At 36.9% G+C, this 27,122-nt stretch overlaps 1 protein-coding gene and 1 long non-coding RNA gene across 2 annotated transcripts; both read right to left on the bottom strand.

The window, feature by feature from the left end:
• Window positions 1-249: 249 nt before the first annotated feature.
• On the bottom strand, window positions 250-18,619 carry LOC123874236. The gene is made up of 3 exons (XR_006797869.1): window positions 18,609-18,619; window positions 17,956-17,961; window positions 250-306 (listed from the first exon to the last, which is right to left on the bottom strand). It is a non-coding gene; the product is annotated as an uncharacterized LOC123874236 (long non-coding RNA).
• A 5,038-nt stretch (window positions 18,620-23,657) lies between these two features.
• LOC123874171 lies at window positions 23,658-25,710 on the bottom strand. The gene is made up of 2 exons (XM_045919398.1): window positions 24,993-25,710; window positions 23,658-24,179 (listed from the first exon to the last, which is right to left on the bottom strand). Exons 1-2 carry the CDS (start codon window positions 25,619-25,621, stop codon window positions 23,786-23,788), a joined length of 1,023 nt encoding a protein of 340 aa, XP_045775354.1. The 5' UTR covers window positions 25,622-25,710; the 3' UTR covers window positions 23,658-23,785.
• Window positions 25,711-27,122: the final 1,412 nt, after the last annotated feature.

Here is a 27,122-nt window from a genome sequence, read left to right as displayed (position 1 = left end):
AAAAAAAACAGTCGAATTAAGAACCTCTTTTTTTGAAGTCCGTTACAAAACAGCATTACATAATATGTAGGTACCTAACTCGAGGTAGGTGACTCGGGAGCAGAGTGAACAAAGGTCGGTGAATAAGTAAGGAATCACTTAGAGACTGTCGGGGCGACTATCAATTACCACCTGGACTTTACAGCTGCAGGTTTTATCCGGTTTCCAGTACAGTTGGCATCAAAACACTCTCAATAGGAATACTTTTCCTTTTATTATCTTAATGTTTATGGGACTTTTGTCCGACACGGACACGCCGGCCCCATCCTGTCCCGAATGCCATAATGTAATGGAATAGGTACAACTGAAGAGAATTTACTGTCAAAAGGTATCTACTGAAAACATATTATGGTACCAAGGAAGATTTTTTGTATTTTTATTCGATTACAAGTTAGCTCTTGACTGCAATCTCACCTGGTGGTAAGTGATGATGCACTCTATAATGGTAGCGGGCTAACTTGGAAGTGATGTGGCAGTTTTATTAAACCCATACCCCACTGTTTCTACACGGCATCGTACCAGAGAGCTAAAAAGCTTGGCGGCACGGGTTTCCCGGTAGGGTATTAACTAGCCACGATCGATGCCTCCCACCAAATCCAGACCAGAGACAATTTAGAAACTATAAAATTACAAATTGCCCCTGCCGGGAATCGTTCCCGGGACCTCACACTAATAAGACCACAGAGCGCTCACCACTGCACCAGTAAGACCATCAAAAACCTCTCTAAAAATCTAGGTCAATGAGAAGCACCCTATAGGTTTTGATTCCCTCGGCGGGTCTTGACAGCCAGACAGACAGGCAACGAAGTGATCCTTTTAGTACATTTTTTTTAGATTAGTTTTTCTTTTTTCTGGAGGTACATACCCCTAAAATATTCTCATTTTGAATAAATGTTTTGATTTTGAGTTCAAGTAAAGTTGAAGTTCAAGAGTAAAATCTCCATTCAAAATTTTCACATTAAAGTTCTACTAGTAGTAAAGTTCAACAGTGTTATGTAACTCTGTACCTTCGTACCGTGTAATCCTGGTGTACATCGCTTTGCTCGTTCGCCTCATGAATATGCATGCGGGGCTTGTACCGGAATGCTATTCGCTGCTTATGGATGTTATCTTCGGGCCATGCTGCGAGCCTGGTACAGGGGACCTATTATTGGTTCATCAAATTGAATGCTAACAATTTTACATCTCAGACCATAGAGAAACAAAGGGTCAAACTTTTTTTTTTTTTTTTCTTCTCTCGTCTGGCTTTACACTGATTAGCCAATGTCAAGTGTGTAGTTATTTACAAGTTAGGAAAACTATATGTATAAGTATGGACTTCGTCTGTGCTGGCGCCCGCCGACATACACGCGGCGCCCCTCTAGAGCGCTTCTCAGTCAGTTCCTTGGTCAGTTCCACCACCAATAAACACCAGCGGGACACAAAAACCGGCCACTTCTAACAAAAAAACACTCCAAAAAGTCACGCCTCATGAATATGCATGCGGGGCTTGTACCGGAATGCTATTCGCTGCTTATGGATGTTATCTTCGGGCCATGCTGCGAGCCTGGTACAGGGGACCTATCGAACAGACCTCAAACCATGGGGGCCATTTCACAAAAGCATGCGAAAATTACGTCAATAGCCTTTTCATTATACGTAATAATTACTAATGTTTGCCTGTGAATATCCACGAAACAAAATATTTTATTTATTTATTTATTTTTTCAAATATTAAAAATTTATCACAAAGAAAATAATTATACTTAATCCCGCTATACTTAATGTTTGAATTAAATCGCGCGCACGGTCATCGTAGCCATCAACTTATTTTTTATCCATATTATACTACATACATATGAATGCGAAAGTAATCTGTGTCTGTCTGCTAGCTTTTCACGACTTAACTTACATCCCGGGGACGGACATAAGCTACTTTTTATCCCGGAAAAGCAATGAGTTCCCACGGGGTTTTTAAAATCCATAAATCCACGCGGATGAATCGCGGGCATTGCCTAGTATAGTATAAAGAATCTATACTAATATTATAATTGATGCGAAAGTGTGTCTGTCTGTCTGCAACCTTTTCACGGCCCAATAGTTTAACCGATTCTGACGAAATTTGGTACAAGGTTAGCTTATATCCCGGGGATGGACATAGGCTACTTTTTATCTCGGAAAATCAAAAAATCCCAAGGGGATTCCTAAAGACTCATTCGCTTAACCGATTTTTATGTAACCTAGGTAGCTTGCGTCCATATAACTGACATATGCAACTTTTATCCCGGAAAATCATACAGATTCGACGCGAACGAGGTCGCGAAGAGAATATTTTAGTAAAAAGAATGATTCTGACCCTACCAAAAAATTCCATCAGTATCAAAAAAAAGAAAAAATCTTATCAAATAAAAACACGAGCGATTCAAACCCAATGTAAACAACATCGTACTCGTAATATAAAGGTGTTATTGGCAGCTTCAATGGGCCCGTTATCAATATTCGCTCCGTTACTGACAGCAATGACGGGGGGTCGCGAGGGGTTGCGCGGGGGGGGGGGGGGTCCGACGGGGAAAGGGGGGTGATTAATGGAGCCGCGTCAACTTCACTCGCAGCGACAAATGACCCGGGTGAAAGTGAAAATTAAAAATAATATCCCTTATATTGTTCACGTGTGTGATTGGTTATCTTTGACAAGTATGAGTAGCTGTTGGCCCAATGTGTGGCGATTATTGGACCAATATGTAGCCTGCCTCGTTGGTTTAGTGGTTAGCATGTTCGACTATAAATGACGAGGTCCAGGGTTCGATTCCCGGATCGGACCAAATATTTGGGTATTGGATTTTTCAGTTAAGAAATTCTCAATACTAGCCCGGAGTTAGAAAGTTGGCGGTGTTTCACCCCCGTGCCTCGGAGAGCACGTGTAAAGCCGTCAGTCTTGCGCTTGATCTTGCTCCGGTCGTGCAGGATTTCCGTCCCGTCAAACTATGAGCGTGGATGCACCTGTGTTTTCGCACACACTTGAGATTGGCCGCCAGAAATTCGGTCGGGAGTCGACAGTAAATATCATCATTTTAGAACCAATATCAATGACATAATACGATAGATTTACGTTTATGGCGTATAAAATGCCTAAGCTCTGATGTATAAAAAAATGATGATGAGTAAAAAAAGATACAAAACACATTACAGAAGAGGGTAGAAGAGATAGCGCTCCAAAAATGACCAGTGATGTAAGGTTCAATTTGATATTATAGGGCCAATATTTTTCTAACAGCCAAAGCTTGACAACCGGCCGAGGATTATCGGTTTATAGCCCATGCCACCCGGACTATAATAACAAATCAATTGACACCTTATTCATCAAAATCGGCTTAGTAGTTTAGGCGCTACTGTGGAACATACATAGACTGCTAAAATCATAACCCTTCCTTTTGGCTTTGCCGTAGTCGGGTAAAAAGACAGCGCTGTGGCGGACGCAGTACCAAAGGTAGATGTTATCACGAAGTTGCGCCGACATGCGCCAGTCGACTCGATTTTCAGTCAAAGCTTATCTGCCTTCAGAGAGCAGCTGATTATACAAACGCGGGCGGAACAGACGGACTGTATCTCTGAGTGAATAGCAACAAGTTTGTCTATTGTATTGTTTCTATACCTACTTTTTCCATGGGAGTATTGTTTTTACTTTTCTGGGCACTTAACTTTTCTACCAAGATTGTGATAAGACACGTAGCGAGGGTTGTTTGGTATTGAAATCTATCTTACTGTAAAAATGGAAAGCAAAATTTTGCCGATCATGGACCAAAAAAATTTTTCCTGACGAAAGGGACTTTGATTGATGTTAATCCATCGTTAGTTGTCCTATCTGTCTGTAAACCTTACACTTTTATGTAGAACACTGCAAGTTAATAACAGGCTGCGCCATCTATGTATATGTGATTAAATAAATTAAATTTTTCGTGAACACATTTTAATTTTTTAACGGACTTCAAAAAAAGAAGGAGGTTCTCAACTCGTCGGAATCTTTTTTTTTTTGTGATATAATAACAAAGAATTACTCTGTAGGTTTTCTTGACAGACACGGCAGACGGACAACCAGACAAACAGATAACAAAGTGATCCTATAAGGGTTATTTTTCCTTTTGAGGTACGTAACCCTAAAAATGGCTCCCATTTGATATAATTCGAAAATTTCTGATAGGTTATTTGAATATAAACATTTTTTAATATATTTGTTTAAAACTGCATCAAGAATTGAAAAAACTCGTGATTTCAGTACCTTTAACGTCACAAAAGCAAAATCATAATCTCAAAGGAAAGGGCCCCGCTTTATAGTGGGTTACGCGCACTAGAGCATACAAGTTGTGTAAAGTTTACAGCGAGCGACTTGTTGTGGACACTGGCCACACTACGTGCGTCGCCTGTGAATGACTGCCGGTAGAACAGCGCTGCCTTTGCTCCGTTCTGGGACTCCCAACTTGAACATTGAACCACATGAGTACATATTGAACTATGTACAATAAAATAAATAAATAAAATAAAATAGCCATTTATTCTACTATGTATCTTGTTTTCTAGTTACAAATTACTCGTTATAGTCTATAGTCTTTACAATATCTTAACTTATTATTGTTATAATTACATTAAAAGTCAATTTGTTAATATCAATGTTCGTCAAAGTATTTACGATTTTTTTTTTAGAACTATAGACAATAACTTACTATAATTCTACCTATTATATTTTGTAATTTTATTTATTTTTATTCAGATACGAGTTAGTCCTTAACTGTAATCCCACCTGGTGGTAAGTGACAATGCAGTCTAATATGGAAGCTGGCTAACCTGGAAGGGCCATGACAGTTGTTTGAGTTGTTATACTTTGACAGGCTCCGCTTTGTAGTGGTTTATGTGCACTAGAGCATAAAAGTTGTGTAGAGTTTACAGCGAGTGACTTGTTGTGGACACTGGCCATACTACGTGCGTTGCCTGTGAATGACTGCTGGTAAAACAGCACTGCCTTTGTTCATTTTGCGACTCGTAGCTTGTATATCGAACTATGTACAATAACTTACTACTATTCTACCAACTATATTTTGTAATATTTGTAATTTTTTTATTCAGATATAAGTTAGTCCTTAACTGCAATCCCACCTGGTGGGAACTGGGTCGTGGCTAACCTGGAAGGGGCATGGCAGTTGTTTGACTTGTTATACTTTGAAAAGCTCCGGTTTGTAGTGGTTTATGTGCACTAGAGCATAAAAGTTGTGTAAAGTACAGCGAGTGACTTGTGGGCACTGGCCATACTACGTGCGTTGCCTATGAATGACTGCCGCAGAGACAGCGCTGCCTTTGTTCCAGAGCACGACTGCGATGCCAACTTGAACATTAAAGCATAATTATCTAAAATAAACTGTTTTATTCCTACTACATCTTGTGATATACTTTTTTAATGTTTACAAAACAAGATATGAGTACCTAAGTCATTATTATCTTTTTCCCGGACTGCGTGAGTTTACTGTTTTTTCAATTCTAGCATTGTTCGTGGCATAGACCGACCCTTCCTTCCTTCCTTCCTTTGAACAAGCATATTACACGCTTTTCCGGTTCTGGACAAATTACGCTGTACCGAATTTTAACAAGATAGGTTCAGCGGTTGAGCCGTGAAAAAGTAACATATAACCTCACATTTACGGGGTTACTTTTTAACCACCTGCGATAATCCAAAATTACAATTTAGAGATCATTGTAAAAGTACACTTTTAATACAATATTTACATAAATCATGATAGTTTTCAAATAAAACTTACTACATTAGAAAATAATCCTTCCTAAAATAATCGTAATTTCACTCATTATGTTATCGATTCTTAACCACCCCTCATAATATTGCAGATGGCTAAATACACAACTCTCAAATAAAGTAAGTACTCCAAAGCATACTATAAAGTTCTGTTCAGTTTACGTGCACTTGTCGTGGACAGTGGCCACAATACGTGCGCGGCCTGCGAATGGCCGCCGCCAGAACAATTCTGTCTTTGTTCCGTGGCGCGACTGCGCTCCCAACTTGAACATTAAACTACAATAAGCTGTTGTACTACTACTTCATCTAGACGACTTTCCTGGCCAAGTGATGAGCGCTGTGAATTCTGAATTCCTAAATTATCTCTGGTCTAGTCAGGTTTCTAGTCTAAATACTTACTTCAGACCTGCACCCATATTATGTAGTCAAAATTTCACGGACGTACCTCCTTGTGGTATAAGACATTGCTACCTGTACATGATTCTACGTCAACGGGAAGTACTCTATAGGATATGATTCCTCCGAATTGGCAGACATGACAAATATATGATAGACAGACAGACAACGAAGTGATCCTATGAGGAATTTTCTTCCTTTTGAGGTGCGGATCCCTAAAAATTATTCCAATAAGGAAGATTTCAAACGTTACAGCAAACAAGAGTGTAAATAAAATAAAAAACAGGTATGGAAATGTATTGCAACACAGTATTTATGTCAGCAAATAAAATGACTTGAGCGAGGAAATGCTCAAGCATTTCCCCGTTTCGCCTAAAAACGTGGCAATAGGCTCTTCAAAGCGCTCGAAAACCGCTCGAAAAACCCGAAACGCTCACGTTAAATGTCAGCGAACATTCAGCTATAAGGCAAAAACGAATTAACTCGACAAAGTTCGCTAAATGTATTCGCGAGATTACGCACGCCGTATGCATGCATGTAATTCATTACATTTTTTTTTTATGACAGCTTTTTGCATCGCTTCTTTCGTTGGCAAGTTTGCGCTTTGACTACATAAAATATGAAAATCTCACCCATCCAAAAACCACTCTTTGTCTTACATAAAAATATGCCACATTTGTTAAAAGATATGACTGTATACTTTATCCACGGGATCCACGTTAGGATAGGGCCCTCTCTGTTACGTAATTCCATACAAATGACAAACACAAAAACTCAGAGGGCGTTAACCATTCAAACAAAAACGAACCTGTGTTTTCAAATTGGATTTCGAATGTCTTTAACCGACTTCCAAAAAAGGAGGAGGTTCTCAATTCGTCGGGATCTTTTTTTTTTTTTTTATGTATGTTCCCCGATTACTCAAAGACCCCTGGACCGATTTGGAATTTTTTTTTTTGTTTGAAAGGGTATACTGTGCAGGTGGTCCCATATAAATTTGGTGAAGATCTGATGAATATCTTCGGAGATGGAGAACAGAACTCCTCAATGGATAAGAGCAAATTGCTCGCGATCACTGTAATAGCTTAGTAAACAGTAGGGTTTTAACTGGGCATAGCATATTATAGTACAGTGGGGCCACTAAAAATTGTGAAATAAAAAATTTTCAAAAGAAAAATAAAACCGACTTCAAAAACCAAAAACACTAAAAAGTAGAAAATAATTTTTGTTTAGCTACACATGTAATGTACCTAGGTATGAAGTCGGGCGAGCTTCACTCTTGGATTTCTAATTTTGTTTTAATATGCTCGCTCGACTTCATACCTAGGTACATTACATGTGTAGCTAAACAAAAATTATTTTCTACTTTTTAGTGTTTTTGGTTTTTGAAGTCGGTTTTATTTTTTTGATAACATAGTTTATTTGAAAGAGTAGTACCTATGTCGTTTGTGATTGGTTGGTCCAAAGACTATATAGAGTTGACTTTGGTCAGTGGCAAAACAAAACTGTGATCAAAGCAAAACTGCACAAATATTAAATTCCAAAGTTGCGATTGAGCAGACGTCTTATATTGAATTAATCTCCGATCGCCAATCTTCTGCGACTGCAGGGCTCTTTGTTTGTAGATTGGAAAGCTTTGTCCAATTTTCAGAGAACGACTGGATCTAGGCAAAGGAATTGAAAGCAATTAGTTGATTTGGGGCACAATTTTCAAATAAATGGTATTTGAGCGTTTTTGGTCCTGCCATATTATTCAAATAGAGAGCCCTTGTGGTGTTACGATGGCTACTGCAGAGGTTGGTGGTATGCTAATCATGACTAATAGGTACTCCCCTTTCCCCTCCAGCTAGGAACAGGTACGACAATAGTGCAACGGGTGTGATTTGAACCGCCGATCTTTCCGAATTTAGTCTGCTCCTCTACTGTTGAGCTATCGAGGCTTTGTGGAATCCAAACCTCAAAAGGAAAAACGGAACCCGTATAGGATCACTTTGTTGTCTGTCTGTCTGTCTGTCTCTCTGTCAGTCAGTCTGTCTGTCTGTCTGTCCGTCCGTCCGTCCATCCGTCGTGTCTGTCAAGAAAACCTATAGGGTACTTCCCGTTGACCTAGAATCATGAAATTTGGCAGGTAGGTAGTTCTTATAGCACAAGTAAAGGAATAAATCCGAAAACCATGAATTTGTGGTTACATGATTTAAAAAAATTAAAATATGTTTCAATTTCCAATGTAAGATAACTATACCAAGTGGGGTATCATATAAAAGGGCTTTACCTGTACATTCTAAAACAGATTTTTATTTATTTTTATGTGTAATAGTTTTTGATTTATCGTGCAAAATGTCAGAAAAAATACCTGAGTACGAAACTCTCGGTGCGCGAGTCTGACTGGCACTTGGCCGGTTTTTCAAATAGGTATCACTTGCTTTAACGGTCTTTCTATCAGCGTGCTATATCTCGTGAAGCGTTATAGGTAGACAGTTGAAATCTTCACAGGATGTGGTATTTCTACTGCTGTTATAACAACAAGTAATAAAAATTTCAAAAAACTTACTGTCATGAAAACTAAAAAAATTAAAAAGTGCTACGAAAGTTTCTCTGGACAGCTTGTATAAAGATGAAGTTTTGCGTGATTTTCCAATACTTGAAAGTTTCCAAAATTACTCGTACCTACTATAAACACCTAAGTTTATAACAAGGAGATTAAATTTCCTTTTGAACAATTGCAAATTGAAAACTTTCGATGCCATGGTTGTAAGGTGGTCGTGGTTGTAAGTTTGTAATTTGTTTACGCTCGTGTAAACTACTGAACTAGACATAGAAAACAAAGTAAAGCTAGTAAGGTGGCGTACGCTGATAGGGTTGAAACATACTTTGAACACGCGACGTGAACAACGAAATGCGAAGTGTGTCGATACATTTTAAGTTGTGTTTTCTAAGTAAAACGTATGCTTAGCGGATTACGAAGCCGAAGTGACAATGGGCAGGGCACATGCCTAGTTCTTTGGGCTCATATAAGGTGCTAGAATGGCAACCTTGCACCTGAAAGTTAGTGCTGTCCGACAGGCAGACACCAGCCGATCTATTCTGGAAAAGCTGTATCAATCACTCGCTTACGACGCTTAGTCGTTCACGACTACACAAATTTCAAATCCCTATTTCACCCCCATAGGGGTTGAATTTTCAAAAAACCTTTCTTAGCGAATATCTACGTCATAATAGCTATATGCATACTGAATTTTAGGGCCCCAGTAGATAGAATAGATCACATAACATAGCTATATCCAGCTGTGAATGTACTTGAATATTGGTTGACAATAACAATGACACTCTATGGCCATAATCATGACTCAAATGCCCGGTATTAGTGTGATTCTCATAGAAAATATGTACTTACTACAATTATTATTGATTTAAAATACATTGCGTGTTACGCGCGTTACCTGTGTTACATCTTGTGCTGGTAGTGTGTTTCTGACTTTAATCCGTGGAAACTTACTCTGAAGGTTGTTTAACGTGTTAAATTACTGCAACTTCGATAGTGGGAAGATTCCCTGATTTATCTTCAAAGCGTGAGCCGTAGATATTGTACATAGTTATCTCTCGCTCTTCATCATAGGTACTTACCATTGCTGAGGGTCATAACTGTTCTCCAGTAATCATAATAATGGGGTAGGGGTTCCTTTTTGCATCCCAAGTTTATTTCACTAATCTCACAGAAGTACTAATCTGTATAAAATATATCTACCAGAGGCCTTTAGCAGTGGGAGAGATTATAAAGGGAGAAAAATAGGTAAGTACAACAAAGACAGAATTTAAGCACTTACATAATTATAACTCCCAGGATTTATGTAAATGCTTAAGTAAATAATATACTTATAGAATAATATGTTTAACTTACGTAAACATACTGTAATATTGACTGACAATGAGGAAAGGATATGATGTCTGAGTTGAATAGAGAAGGGTGTGAAAAGAGGGGTTTTCTGCGAAGGGGTGTAAAAATAAGTGCAATGTATTCGGCACTATGCGGTAATATATCGGCAGTGCAAGTCAGTGGAGCGTGGTGAATCGAACCTCACTCGACGCTTCAGAGTTTCTGGAGCAGAACTTCAAGGTTTTCAAAAAAATTCAATAGTTGAAAATTCTGCTAATTAAGTTTTTTTTGCGAGCGCTGCGATATTTTCAAAAAGTTTTATATGCTCTACCATTTATACAACTTTCGGAAAATACTGCGCATAAAATAAAATCGCATTCATGACCTTTATGTTTTTTAGTCGGTTAAAAACTGGGGTCTTTGATTATTGGGTATTTAAGTCGTTTTATATTATGCTCAAAAATTAAGTCGAAATTTATATTGTTCAGGTTGAACAGTTTTTTGGTGAATTTTCACTGAAAAAGTAGCGTGCGTTACAAATCGACTAGTTTTTAGGTAGGTCATTTTTAGGCTTTCGTACCCGAAAGATACCAAAGAAGCCCTGCTATCCCTGTGTCTGTCTGGTGGCGTCGATCTCATGAACCGAAATAGATAGAGTTGACATTTTCACAAAGCGTGTATTTCTATTACCGCTATATTATAGTGGCTATAACAACAAGTAATAAAAAAATCCAAAATAGCTGCCATGAAAATTAAAGAAAAATTGTGAAGCACTTATGTTGATAATATTAGGTATAACTTTTATAAAAAGGTATTTTTCATTTATATTCAAATGCTCACAGCTTAAATATTTAAAAGACATCACGATTAAAAAGCGACACATTTTTTTATTAAAATTAGACATTATATTAAATGAAATATTTAAAGCAAACATAATGTTATAGATATGACCTGAATTAATAGAGATGAGTATATTTTTAACCTGAATGATAAAATATGAACACTTAACATAAAGTGTGTACTTATATCGGCCTATATTTTGTGCAATACCGATGACTTTATTTTTATTAAATTATGTTAGTATTTTTTAGTTTGAAAACATTAGGGTTCCGTTGTTAAATAAGTAACGCTTATAATTTCGTCCAGCCCATCTGTCTATAATAACTATATACTTGTCTATGTGTGTGTGTCACGGCCATTTCAAAAATAAATAAAAGATATGTAGATTTCAAAGATTTGTTAATTAGTTCAGTATGAAAATCTATTACCGCTTTTATTAAAAAAATCTAGATAGACATCCTGAACATGCAAAGCGAGATCCGAAAATAATTTTTTGATTACTTCAATAAATCCAAGACGAAATTGATTATTAAAACTTATCTTATTATACATATTTTTTTTAATTTTTAACAAAAATTAAAATGTACTAAAAATTTTAAAATGGACTATAAAAAAATAAATTTTTATTGCAATTGACATATAATGTATATTAATGACTATGACTATGTCTAAGCCCATTTTATAAATAGTAAAAATTCGGCCAACAGTACAGAATAATATTCGTACATGTACCTACTGAGATAGCGAAAATACGTCACTTCGTGTTGTCTAACTGCATTTGGCACGGCCGGGATTAATTCCACTGCAATCTGCGCAAGTGGCATCTGAGCCCTTTATCCTTTGCCGGCTGAGCATGGCTGAGCGTCCCTGAGCAAATACTACGAAAACTTTCCACTTTTTAATGTAAAAGTTTCTAATTACTCTGTTCCAGTCATAAAGTAGTTGCTTTCTATAGATTACCTGATTTTAGTAACTTTGCATAGATTTTAGTTTTAACCCCTGCCCTAAACTTTAATCGTAAGTACCTGTGTGTCTGTCTGTGGCATAGTAGCTCCCAAACAGATGAAACCGATTTTGTTTTAGTTTGTTGAAATTATCTATACTGGCGTACTATTCGAAGATTTGTACTTCAAGCAAGGAATTTTGGATGAGAAGACAATATCTTGAAGCTTCCCGATCGCTGTACAGCCGAGTCGGACGCCGCTAGCCATTTCTCGAAATTGAACCTGGATTGGATTGTGTGTCCCCGGACTCCCAGGCATCACACTAATATTATAAAGGCAACAGTGTGTGTGTATGTGTGTATGTTTGTTACTCTTTCACGCAAAAACTACTCGATGGATTTGGCTGAAATTTGGAATGGAAATAGATTACACCCTGGACTAACATATAGGCTACATTTTATCCTGGAAAATCCATTGGTTCCCACGGGATTTTAAACCTATATCCACGCGAACGAAGTCGCGGGCATCAGCTGGTACAATATAAATAAGGAATATCAACCATGCTGTATTATAAATCAGATCTTCCGTTCTAAAACCTATTGGGTTGGATATTGTCTAAATTATAATAGCTAGTATTATTAAACTGCGGTCTATTAAACTCTATTAAACGACTTTTCAGGATCTAAAACTGAGTAAAGCCCCCGGTTCTTGCTGAGACTTTAGCCGCGAGTAACAAATAACTATGCTAATACTGTGAGTGAAATTGTTTTATGCAAAGCTCTTGATCGCGGGCTCTCAGGACCTCGTAGGATTTTTCTCCGCAGTTTTCTAGCTGTAAATAGAAAAGCGAGAGTAAAATGATTTACTCTATTTGAAATATTGTATCACTCCATTTTATTTACTTTACACTTTTGAACATGAAGTTTGTTTCAATTTTCATTGCATTCACTGCACTCAACAAATTCCTTGGTTTTCTTATACAAATGGCGAATTTTTAAATGACAAGGTTGCATGGAAGCCGTCTGCTTTGCATTCAGCAACCCATAAGGTATTGTAATAGCTACATTGCTTATGTATTGCATATTTACATACTGTAACATTGTTTATATTTTTTTTTTTATGATAGCGTTTTACCCACACTCAAGGAACTTTCTAAATATTTTTTCAAAAATCAAAAATTGCGGGACTGGCAGGATTCGAACCTGTATCTTCTGGGAATCGCACCCGATGCCTTGACTACTAAGCCACAAGCCGTCTCGCTGCAAGTGCCTAAATTCGAGATAAGTATGTAACACTATTATTTTAAAAAATCGACTCGAATCAGTCGCTACTAGATGGCATTAATAGTCGTTTCAGGACTGGGTGTAACATTGTTTTTTAAAAGAGAAAGAGTTTCTTGCTGGCTCTTCTCAGTAGAACTGCTTTCCGAACCGGCGGTAGAGTCTTGTCATTACATGTGTGTGAGTGGCACATGCTATCCTACATAAAATAAATAATTCCATAATAGATTTTCTTGGCAAAAATTAACTGTAGAGTAATTATATCAAGTTGTACGTAAGAGGAAAGTTAAAATAAGATTTAATCTCCCAACTCTGATGCACAAGTTATACAAGAGGGCGCCAGTCGCCGCGAGGGTTCAACTCACGAATAGTTCACAAGTTAAGTTGCTAATTAAAATTTCAAGACTCATCTCGTTACAAGATCAATATTTGACCTCAGCGCAAAGTGTTCGTAAACTGCCGGGATGCTCAACTTTTACTGATCTTTTGGAATTCCTGATTTTATAATTTCCTTTAAACTATGAAGAATACTTTCTTGAAAATAACTTTTTCTTAGTGAGAAATTATATTTAAATAATAGAATACGAGAAAATTATAATATCAATCTATCTTTTACCTATAATAGAACTGTAACTGGACGATTCCTGTACATTAAATATATTTTGATAATTTTAATCGGAGGAAACATTAATATCGATATGGACTCCAAAACAATTTTTGTTGGAGTTTTTATCCGTCTGTCTGTCAAAAAATCCAAAAAAGAAATGTTTTGGGGTCTGTATCGATAATAATGTTTCCTCCGATTAAAATTTTCAAAATAACTAAGTATATTTAATGTACAGAAATCGTCCAGTTACAGTTTTATTATAAGTATAGATAATAGGTAGGTATTATTCAATATTGTGATAGGTATAACACATTCATACCTAGATTTTGACTATGGAATAGGTGGGCTCCCCGTGTGAAGCCGGGGCGGCTCAATTAGTAAATAATAGAGAGCACGAAAACAATCATTTCTGAAATTCTTGATTCTTTCCAAAACATTTATTCCGAGCTCATTTGCACTTGTTCAGTAAACTCCCACATGTTTCCCAGCTGTTGGCGTTTTTTGTCAACGGTACGTCCATGTACAGTGCGTGTAACAAAGTAACAAGGCACAATATGTAGGCCACGGATGAAATAAAAATATTGCCGACGCTACCGGATGGGATTTCAGATATTTGAATAATATTTTTTTGTTTGTTTTGGACATATATTTTTATTGCAAGCAGGTGCATTATTTTGTATATTTATTATATTTTATTATTTTTGAGGCGCATAAAGAGAGGGTAAAATCACTACCCATATTGTAAATACGAACTTTTGGTTTACCCGCGGCTTCGCCCGCGTAGATCTAGATTTTTAAAATCCCGTGCAAACTTTTGATTTCCCGGGACAAAAAGTAGTCTACCCGTAGTAGCCCCTTCCCGGTATATAAGATAACTCTGTCTCGAATTTCGTAAACATTTAAACGCATGATTATTTAAAAATCCCGTGGGATCACCACGATTTAGGAATGCAATTCCTTACCAATTACCAATTCCTAGCCAAGTCCTTCCATTGTTCGACCAAATCGTTTCCCTATCATCTGAGTCGGTCTTTGTTCCTCACTCAACCCTCAAGCGTCGCCAGTCCCGACTATTGTAGTCTTCATTAGACCAGTCTCGGGGCCATTGTACGGTCGCTTAGACTGGCGATAGTCTGCAAGAACGTTGCTTTGGACGGTTAAAGAGATAAACTAAACTAAATGCGCTTTAGAAGTTGTTTGTTGGAGTAAGTGCTGTCCAGTGTCCTTGTTATATTAGGGCATTCCAAATTCAAAATTTACCTATCCTCTATGGATATACCTATTGTTTTTCATGATAGGTCAGGCACTTTATCGCCAGTTATTTTTACAGTATCTTTACTAATAAAGAAGTTAATGACGTGAACTGTGGTTTCTTAGTCCGAAAGTAGCTATAATGTAATATTTCTCTGTTAATTAATGTAAAAAGTGTAGTTGAATAAATGCTTTGAATTTGAGTTTGAGATAGAAATGAATTGCTTTTTATGCCGTAAAATCAAAGAGTTCCCACGGGGTTTAAAAAAAACTTAAATCCATGCGGACAAAATTACGGGCATCAGCTATTCTACAATATTTAAACCAAATTTGATTAAAACGCTTGAAAGGAGTTTTGTTCTAATGTTAAGCACATGTACGCCTCAGATATTAATACGAATGAGAGAGAAGTTTGGTACGATTTCCCGCGTCAAAGTTTCATCATGAGAGTTAAATATCCTTCAAGATATTCAGCGCATATGACGCCTATGAAATAATTCCCGTCTTCCATGCGAGCGGGCTCTATGGCACAGACTGTAGGAAAAAGATAGATCCTTCATAGAAAACTAATAAAGATTTCATAGAGCGCCTACAGAAAGGTGCAGTTCCAAGGATATGACAGAGTCAAAAATATTTGTATGTGATCACAGGCACGAGATAACGTCTTGTAATAGAAGAATAAAGTTCTTTGAGCAGGCTATTGCATTAATGTTTGCAAACTGTGATCGATAGATTACGAACTAGTTAATGTACCCTGATTTCATATTCAAAATAACAGTACTCAACACTTGTGACAGATAGATGGACATTGAGATGCCATAAGTGTTTCGTAAGGCACTTATGGAACACATGTAGGAGCCAAAGCATAGTGTATTTCTTAGTGACTCAAATTAGCCTTTATAAAATTTACTTTGGCATAAAGATGGACAAGGCGGTATACCTACATGACAACATATGCAAAGTTAGTTTACTTTGTTTAAAAAAAAAGATAATACCTACTACAATTCGTCTGTATGTCCTGGCCCTTATTCTACTTTTCAAAACTTCCATTTTAACCTACCATTAAAAATAACCCACCATATGAACGCTTTCTAAAAATGCTATATTTACACCGCACTCAGCTTCACTTTAGTGAACACTTATATCCGTCTAACCTTTCCTTACGTCTGCGGTCAGCTATGAATTTCCTCACGATTCCAGATGTTGGAACGAAATGTAGAAAAAGTTGGAGCAACTTTATGTAAATTACAGCATCAGCTGTTTTACCCAGATCTTGCTCCATGTAACTAACACTAGAAATTCATTTGAAATTATTTAAGAGTAAGCTTTTGTTAGCATAGATTCGTCAATTCAAGTAATATCTAAGCGTCACTCAGATAAAGCAGCTACTTATACAGCTAAATATTTTTAACGAATAATTAGTCCCAATCAGTTAAGATTGATATGACTAATATTTTTTTTAAAATATAAGTAAGTAAGTAAAAAATCAAATAGCTTTAATATCCCATATCGATTTTCCAGGCTTAATCACATTAAGCTGGAAACCAGCTGAAACTGAGCTGCATTGTCCGCGAACACCAAAACAAAGCACTACTCGAAAGAGTGCAATTAAACCGATTCGCGCCAACTCATTATGGTCGTACACCGAGGGCCATTAAAACCGATCACAATTTATTCCCCCAATTTATTGATGTCGAGTACCCGACCATTGTGCGGACGTCTCTGTTTATTGATGTGAAGTAAATATAATTATTTTATTTTCCTTTTTATTGTTAATATAATAATTAACTTAGTAATTATATTACAGAATATAAATTTCAATAATATTTTAATAATTGTATTATATGCTAGATATTTGAATGAAAGGTAGGTAGAAGGATAGCTTACATCCCGACAATGGATTAAAGCTACATTTTGTCCCGGAAAATCAAAGAGTCCCCACGGGATTTTGAAAGACCTAAATCCACGCGGACGAAGCCACGAGAATCAGCTAGTATGGAATATGGATTAGCTCTTCCTATTATTTTGAGATAGTTGCGTGTGCACTTTTTATGGGCAGCAGTGTAAGATATCTGCAAGCCAGCGTTAATGCGCCTCTGTGTTTCCTAATTGCATCTCGCGTCTATCCGAGATTAATTCCGTAGTGTCGCCTGAGCACTACCTCGACCGTTTAGCTCTCAAGGAAGATGTTGACTCTGGATATTCAAAAGGTCAAGCAGTATTGAAGTTTAATTAAAGTTTTAAAGATAGGCTTCCGAGTTACGTGGATCTAATGGACTAATAAACATAAAAAAAAAATTAAAAAAAGTGGAGATGGCCTAGTTGTCAAAAACGTCGAGGAATCGGTCCCTCTAACTTTTCGGGGCAATTATCACTTGCTTCAATGGTGAAGGAAAACATCGTAAAGAAACCTGCATGCCTGAGAGTTCTGTATAATGTTATCAAAGGTGTTTGAAGTCTGTCGATCCTCACTTGGCCATTGTGGTAGACTATGTCCTTTACATTCTGAAAGGGGACCCGTGCTCAGTAGTGAGCCGGCGATTGGTTGAACTGTGACCATGATGATGATCACCTAAATAAACAAAAATTACTCTCCGTGTTAATTTGTTAATTCCTCAGATAATTTGACGATTGAAAACTGGTCCATTAATTGTATAGTCATATTATACCTAACTCCCTCAAATTAAAGTTCCAGTCACACATACCTACTTTGATTTGTTATTTTGACTTTGAGGTTTATAAAAAGTTTTCATTCTGCAACTGATGCAGTAACACCTTTTTTAAAACAAAATCCCGTAAAAAAACTCGTTCCAAACTTTGGTCATAACTAACATATTTTTCAATACAGCATTCGTAACACCAATTTCGGAAGTATAATATGTTATACATGTTCATTTTTGTTTGTTGCCCGAAAACATCTAACATGGGCGCATGCTGTTGCCGTTTTTTACGCCGAACTGTTCCCAACAAAGTTTCAGTCGCTGCAGCTCAAAAATGAATATTTGGGTCATACTCATAAATGAAATAAAAATATGGCCGACTTTATCACCAAAATAAATGGGATTTTCGGTATTTTTATTTTTTATTACGCTCTCGTGTTCTCGACTAATTTGGGAAACAGCTTTTCCTTTTCCAGTTTTCTGAAATCAAATCCGCCAAAATAGATCACCGATTACAAAATACAAGGCGTAACCAAAAAAATTACTTATTCGTACTTACTATTTTAAATTTTGATGTTTATGATTATGCAAAAAAATACTTACTGAAATTTTGAAGCTCCTTTTCTAAAGTTACTAAATTAATATTAAAATAATGATACCTATATGACTATATTCCCAAAAATAATACAGTAAAAAATGGCTATCATTTTTTGGGAATAATTGACATACCAATCACAATCATAGTTCGTCCTTTTCACTTCCATACAATTGTGCAAGAGAGAACGTCCTATGTTACGAGTAGCTTGACTCGGTGAACAAGGTTAGAATAGGATACTACCAGGTTCACTTATTATTATTTAAGCCCACTTTACCGGCACATAAGTTTTAGCTATGAAACTAATAATATTGTTTATATTTCGGTCAAATGTTTGCGACCAATAAACTAATTATAATCAATCGTAGTCCCCCGGGTTCGGGTACCGGTAATTAATTTATCGGTACACAAATACCGAGTATAAAGGGAACAAAGTAGCGAATATTTATAACGTTACGGCCGTTAACAGGTTAATACTGAATTTATGTAGCAATTTTAGAATTTGCCTGAATCGGGATTGGATTTGGTAAAAATATTCATTTTTGATATCAAACCATTTATATCGAGATTATACTTTTTACTGTGTATTCGACCTGCAGGTATGTATGTTTGCGATTATCTCAAAGGGTGATGAAACGATTTTAATTAAAAAAAAATTCAATATCGAAGTTTACATTCTTTCAGAACGGTTCTAGTACCTAGGTATGACTCTTATGTACGAAACAATATGCATAACTAAGTATACACTTATGTTATCAATATTATAGATATTGATATTTCTGGATCCAATTTAACCTGACGCAGCAAGTATTGCTGGTGAATTGATATTGTAGATACCTAGCAACGACTTCATGATTGAACTTCAAGTCCCAACTCCACAACCAAGATGATGCAGGTTACAGCCATGGACGTATAAATACTCGTTACTTTACGGATTTATGTTTTTAAAAATCCCGTGGGAAATCTTTCAATTCCCGGGATAACAAGTTGCCTATGCAATTTCCGTGATTCAAGCTATCACTGTACCCTTATAAATCGGTAAAATAGATGGGTCTCTAAGTTTACCGTGGGAACTCTTTAATTTTCCAGGATAAAAAGTAGCATATTATGTCCTTTCACGGGATGTAAGCTAATTCTGTACCTTTTATCAAAATCGGTTAAACTTTTGGGTCGTGAAAGGCTAGCAGACAGACAGGCCGACACACTTTCGAACTCCAAGTCCAACAAGGTTATGAACCTGAGTTATGAACTGAAACTGTTGACGGTAGTAGTTACCTACTTACAAATTGATATTGTAAGTACAGGCATTGAAACACTACACGTTGTAACTATCTCATTGTCATAACGTCGATACAGTTTCTCACATCCAATAATATTAGCATGATCAAATTATTATCAGACAAAGCCTCCGCACAATACGAGCAGCGACGGACGTGACAAGACACAAGACGTGTACAAAGTGCTGTATCAACTGGGCTGCCAAATTGTCTGGCTGCTGCATTGTGCGGTGATCATAGGCGGTGATATATTATTACAAAGCAACTGATTGCTTGAAGTAGATTGCGACATTTAGTTTGAGATCGAGTGGATACCACTTCGACCACAGGCCACCTTATCAAAGCTAAGATGCTAAAGAGTGTGCGAGCGAGAACACTCTCAGCCCTGCGTATTAGAAATAGAAAAACGTCTAGTATATTTTATTATGTAGTTGTAAGTACGAACATTGTAAATCACCTGCAAAATCTGAATAAAAAATGAAATTACCAAATTAAAATAATTTTAAAGTACCAATAATGCCCCATATCTTGTTTATTGTAACCACTAGGTACACATTGTGACTATCACATTGTCATAACGTCGATACAATTTCTCACATCCAGTAACATTAGCATGATCACATTATCAGACAACGCCTCCGCACAATACGAGCAGCGAACGGACGTGACAAGACACAAGACGTGTAATGACAAAGTGCTGTATCAACTGGGCTGCCAAATTGTCTCGCTGCTGCATTGTGCGGTGATATATTACAAAGCAACTGATTGCTTGAAGTAGATTGCGACACTTAGTTCGAGATCGAGTGGATGCCATTTCAACCATAGGCCACTTCATTCATAAATTTCATGGTCATCAACCCGAGCAACGATGCTAAAGAGCGTGCGAGCCAGAACACTCTCATCCCTTCGTTTCTAGTTTTTTTTTAATTAATGTAGTTGTAAGTGCGAAAATTGCAAATCACCTGTGAAATCAATCTGAATAAAAAATGAAATTACCAAATGAAAATAATTTTAAAGTACCCATGATGCCCCATATCTTGTTTATTGTAAAACTAGGTACACGTTGAGACTATCACATTGTCATAACGTCGATACAATTTCTCACATCCAATAACATTAGCATGATCAAATTATCTGACAAAGCCTCCGCACAATACGAGCAGCGAACGGACGTGACAAGACACAAGACGTGTAATGACAAAGTGCTGTATCAACTGGGCTGCCAAATTGTCTCGCTGCTGCATTGTGCGGTGATATATTACAAAGCAACTGATTGCTTGAAGTAGATTGCGACACTTAGTTCGAGATCGGGTGGATGCGGCTTGGAGAGTCCAATCTAGTTTCTGATGAACTAGCGATCTCAACTTGTAAGAGCTTTTAGGAAATTCCAAACGTATGTTAAGAGAATTAACCGTAGCGCGTTCCTTACTTCACACTTCACACTATAATATTATAAAAGGTGAAAGTTTGTTATAAAGGTGAAAGTTTGTGTGTATGTTCGTAACTCTTTCACGCAAAAACTACTGGACGTATTTAACTGAAATTTGAAAAGAAGATAGATTATTATACCTACTTACCCTAGATTAACACATAAGTTACTTTTTATCCCGGTAAATCAGAGTGTTCCCACGGCCTTTCAAAAACCTATATCTACGCGAACGAAGTCGCGGGCATCAGCTAGTTTAAATATAAAAAAAGTGGCCTTCTTTGGGCCACTTAACTGTATAGTTAAACTGCAATTACTTATAAGTTACAAGGCATTATATTATTGTAAATCTAGTCTTTCAAAAGAGCCATCGCCTTTCTTGTTGGTTCTCATTTTGAACCAGTGGTAGATGCATTATAGCACGTATGACCTGCCCAGTCCCATTTAAGTAAATTCTAAGTTGGAACGAAACCCAAAAATCATGTAAGTACAGTAATTAGGTACGTGTACTCCACATCGCCGTAAGGCCTAAATGATAATCTCTCAAGGAATAATGAGCAACTACTTCGGCTCACAGAAACCATCTGACAATAGCGTGTATCTCCCACGCACACATAACTAACCTAGAGGGCTTAGTACGAATGTGCAACTCTCGAAAACTATTAATAGATTTTGGTATTCGAAACCTGTGTCGAAACACTATAACGTTAAAGTGAAACATACCTATAGCCTTTATATTTACGACCAGTTCTCATTATAGAAATAGTAATAGAAAGAATCTTATTTAAATCAACTTTTCTAAGTGTATGCAATTTTTCTATTGGAGCAATGGCTGTAGATTTTGAACGAAATTGTGGAGGACTGCGTAGCTCTTATTTTTTTTTGAAAGAATTCATAGTAAAGCAAGAAAAAGAGAGGCATTTATTTTTTAGCCCGCGGGTTCCATACTCTGATGTTTTTGCATTTCAAAGCATTTTATTCAAAATAGGCACCTTTGTACACTTTTCGACTACCAGTAATTATTTTTGATATCCAACAATATAATTTTATGGGTTTTAATAATTTTTTTTTTTTGTTTCAGGAATTTGTTGCGCGCCCCTTGAATAATATCATGTTGAAATCCAGTGGGAACAGTAATGGTGACAAGTGACAGTTAACTACGTAAACTCAAAACTGAAGCTATGAGGATTCCAAACACACTCTGGTCTCTGAAGAGAGCCCATAACAACTCAGCCGTGTGCCAGGTGTCGACAAGTTCGGCCGGTTTTGATTCGATCAACGTCAGTGATGTGTAAAAGCTCTCACTAAGCCTGCAGTTCATGCTAAAAGTCGTCGTATTGTGCGAATAAATCGCTCCCATATCACCCAAGTCGGGTCTTTTGTTCCCGGTAGAGGTACTCCTGATTGTTTGTTGGTCTTCATTGGGCCAATCAGGGCAGGTCCATTGTAAGATTTCTCAGACCAAGCAATTAAAGCTAGCCTGGGATCCAGAGCGTCGAAACGATTAGCTGAGGTTTTATAGCTCTATTTGTAATACGTCTATCGGTTTTTTGACCTATGTGTGGTGTGTACTGTCCATTAGGTACCACTTCAAGTTTCTCTATTCTTTTACGGACCTTCTCATTCTGTTTTGATAATGTAGAGGGACTTCAAAGATAGCTTTCGTATGAGGCCTGTTATACTCGTAGCGATCATGTCTTGGATCCATGATTACACTTTAAGAACCCAAGAATTTTGGACGAGAAGACTTTGGGGTCCAAAGTTGCTGGAATGGCGACCTCGCACCGGAAGTTGTAGTGTACCCCCACTAGGTGGACAGACGACATCATAACACCTGCAGGTGAAATCGCAGTCCAGAGCTTACTTATCATTTTTTTTTATAAAAATAGCGAGCAAACGAGCAGGCGGGTCACCTGAGGTTAAGTGATTACCGCCACCCATGAACATTTGCAGTACCAAAAGAACCGCCAATGAGTCGCCAGCCTTTTACGAATTTGTTGGTCCGCCCCTTGAATAACCCCATGTTGTAATCTAATCATCCCATACTATCCATACTAATATTATAAATGCGAAAGTGTGTCTGCCTGTCTGTCTGTCTGTCTATCTGCCTGTCTGTCTGTCTACTACCTTTTCACGGCCCAACAGTGCAACCGATTCTGACGAAATTTGGTAAAGGGTTAGCTTATATCCCGGGGACAGACATAGCCTAATTTTTATCCCGGAAAATCAAAGAGTTTCCACGGGATTCCTACAGATTCATCCGCTTAACCAATTTGTATGTTTGATACCGAGGTAGCTTGCGTCCCTGCAATTGACATAGGCACCTTTTTATCCCGGTAAATCAAACAGTTCCCACTGGATCTAAAAACCCTAAATCCACGCGGACGAAGTCGCGGGCATCCTCTAGTTAAAAATGTAGTAGATAGATACCTAACGCCTAGTTCTATCGGTAATTAAATAGCCCGTGGAAGTAAACCCTCATTAACGGCCGGGTTTGAATATTAAATAATGCCCGGATATTTATCGGGCGAATGGTTAGTGAAGAACTCTAATCCGGGATTAGCTTAAAAGCCACGGAGCTTAGCAGTTTGACCTTGCATAGTTAACTCAATAGGTAAAGTTCAAAAACTATAATAAAGTTATAAATAAATGTATCTTCTTCTATGTCGATCCGTTATTTTCATTGAACTACTAGTTTTTTTTTTTTTTTTTTTTTTTAATCCTTTATTTATAGGCTTTTACATTTATGCATGTCAGCCTAATTGTACCCTATCTTATCCTACAATTCTATCTATATATACAATTCCATCTTATCCTACAAACCTATCCTATCATAAACCATCTAAAGAGATTGCAAGCTCCGTCAGAATTTGGATTAGCTAATAAGCTATTAAAGACACCAACTTGCAATCTCTTCAAGTTTAATAATTCAACCAGACGGTCTCTTCCTGATTGGAATCGGACACATTCCACCAACCAATGATATACATCATCTATGACTCCACAGGAGTCACAATTTGGAGAAGATGTTTTTCCCATAAGAAATCCGAATTTGTTGCCTGGAATGTGCCCTGATCTAAGCCTGTGGGCCAACACTACATATTTCCTTTTCATTCGTGTACAGCTGCTCCAAGGTATATGAGGAGGCTCACTCTGCAACGTTCGATACCATATTCCTTTTTCTAATGACATTTTGTCGAAGTATTCTTTCCAATCTCTGTAACATAATTTTCTATATTTTGGTAATGATTCAGAATAGTCGCCCTCAACTTTAATTAATCTACCTTCTTTACATCCACATTTTGCCAAAGAGTCAGCCTCCTCATTACCTGACAGTCCAATATGCGATGGAACCCATTGCAACCTCAAATCCACGCCCAAATTACTCAACTCATCTATAGAAGATAGCACTGCATAAGCTACCGAAACACCTCTGATACCAGAGGCGGATCGAGCTATATGCTCTAGTGCGCTTTTGCTATCGGTACAAATGAGAACCTTTTTTTGATTAGTTGTCTTTACATACGACAGTGCCTCCGAGATTGCAATGAGCTCAACCGTCATAATACAGATCTCTCCATCTATCCGTAAACAATCATTACCCAACAAGTTACTATCCCTTTTTGTAGCAACAAAAAAACTAGCACCTCGGCCCTCGTCAGTTTTTGATCCATCAGTATAAATAACAAACCAACCCGCATACTTGTCCCTAAGCTCTTTAATAACATCATATTTTAAATTATTTACTTCATATGACTTTTTGGACTTGCTGACACTTTCTAAATTACATTTAACAATATCGTGAACATTAATATTAGTAACCCAAGTCCTTAATGTAAACATTTCAAGACATACTGAAGAAGAAATAGGTTCTAGTTTTACTTCATCATATACGGACACAAGCAAAGGAACTTTTTTATTCGTCCAATAATGATTACTTCTACAGAGACCACTAAGAGCTTGAATTTCTTTGATAGTGTCGTTGTCTTTCCACGATAACGCTTTTAAACAATATTTAATGGCTAAATACCTCCTCCGTTGCTTTAACGGTGGAATACAAAGCTCACTCTCCATAACGTGAATTGGAGTAGTCTTTATAAAGCCCCCTGTTATTCTCAAAGCCTGATTTTGTAACCTATCTAATTTAATTAAATGACATTTTGCGGCATTGTCATATATGAAGGATCCATAATCTATACGACTTCGTATCAAAGCTAAATAAATTTGACGCAAATGTTTAGTGTGAACGCCCCAGGATGATCCAGCCAAAACATTAAGCAAATTAAAACATTTTTGCACTTTTATGACCGTCTCGCCGATGTGCTTACCCCAACGTAAGGATTTGTCTAACCATAAACCTAAATATTTATAAACTTCTACCAACTCTAAAGAAAAAGTGTCCACTTTTAATTCTACTCGTTGTCTTCTATGACCCCTACTAAATATACAAAATTTTGATTTTTTAACAGATAGCTCCAATCCCATATCATTTAACAACTCATTAAATATAATTAATGCTCCCTGTAACTTGCTAACACTTTCAAATATGTCTTTATTTGTACTAAATAAAACAAAGTCATCCGCATATTGACATAATGAAACATTAACTACTCTATGAAAAATTTTAGCTGTTACAATATTAAATAGTATCGGTGACATTGGGTCACCTTGAGCTAAACCTTTATACGCAGATCGGGAAAAATAGGTCCTCTTATCTACACTATCCTGAATTTTGAGGTGCCTTTCACTCAAATAATTCCATATATATTGACATAGTTTATTACCAAAGCCAAATTCGTCTAAAGTCACAGTCAGTTTTTCTATCAATACGTTATTATAGGCTCCATCAATATCCAAAAAGCAAGCTACTGTTTGAAGGTTTTTAGAAAAACCTATTTGAATATGAGTTATTAATTTTGCTAGACAATCGTGACATGAATGTCCTCTTCTAAACCCTAAGGTAAATGGAGAAAACAGATTATTTTTTTCCATATACCATTCAATCCGTCTAGTAATCATCGAATGTAAAATCTTGCAAATACATGATATCAAGGATATAGGTCTAAGCTTTTTATTATTATTACCAGTTGTATTATTCGAATTTGGTTTTGGTATTGGAACCACCAGAATATCACGCCATTGTATCGGTATATTGCCTGTGTTTACTATACAGTTGTACAAATCTAGCAGATAGAGCTTTCCAGCCATTGGCAAGTGATATATCATAGAATACGTGATTCCATCATTACCAGGTGCTGTATCTTTTGCCTTTATGCAACTATATAGCTCTTGCAAAGAAAATGGACTTTCTAACGATACATTTGAAGAAAAATATTCGGGCGCTTTTGTAACTACATAATCAGGGGCGAGACTACATAAAAGCTCAACTTTTTGATCCTGGGATACGTAACACCTTGGTGATCGGAAACCTTTTGTCCAACGTAGACGCTGCCACATGTCAGAGATTGTTGTTTTTGCATTAACACTATCACAATAATTTTGCCAATCTGCTGTTTTTTCTTTTTTAATCGCAATTTTAGCACTCATTATTTTTTCTTCAAGATTTGTCAAATTATCAGGTGTTGGATTTTTACGAAACTGCTTCAGAGCCAATCTACGCTTAGCTACCAATTTTGACAAATCTTGGTTCCAGTATGCCTTAGGCTGGAAGCCTTGCTTTGGATTCTCGCAAGTTTTTACCATAGGAATGAACCTATTAGCTGCATTATTTAACTGATTGATAAAGTTGTCATATAATAACTGAATATCAGAGTGTGAATTGCTGGAAGTGAAATGATATTCTAAATATTTTGTATACGAATCCCAATCAGCTTGTTTAAAGTTCCGTTTTTGTGTCATAATGACTATATCCTTATACTTAAACTTAATTTTAATAAAAAGATGATCGCTTCCCAAACTTTCATTTAAAACTTTCCATTCAAAGCCTAATGCAATATCACTTGATACAAATGTTATGTCAGGGGATGTTTTTTGGACATTATTATTAACATATTTAATTCTAGTGTGATCACCATTATTAAGAGATATATAGCCAGCCTCTAATGCTGCATCATAGATATTTCTGCCCCTTGTATCAGTTTTATAAGACCAATTCGTATGGTGTGCATTAAAATCCCCTGCTATTATACAATTATTAGGA

Source organism: Maniola jurtina, chromosome 18 (genome assembly GCF_905333055.1).
Source record: "Maniola jurtina chromosome 18, ilManJurt1.1, whole genome shotgun sequence".
NCBI lineage: Eukaryota > Metazoa > Arthropoda > Insecta > Lepidoptera > Nymphalidae > Maniola > Maniola jurtina.
This window is presented reverse-complemented; position numbering and strand designations above follow the sequence as displayed.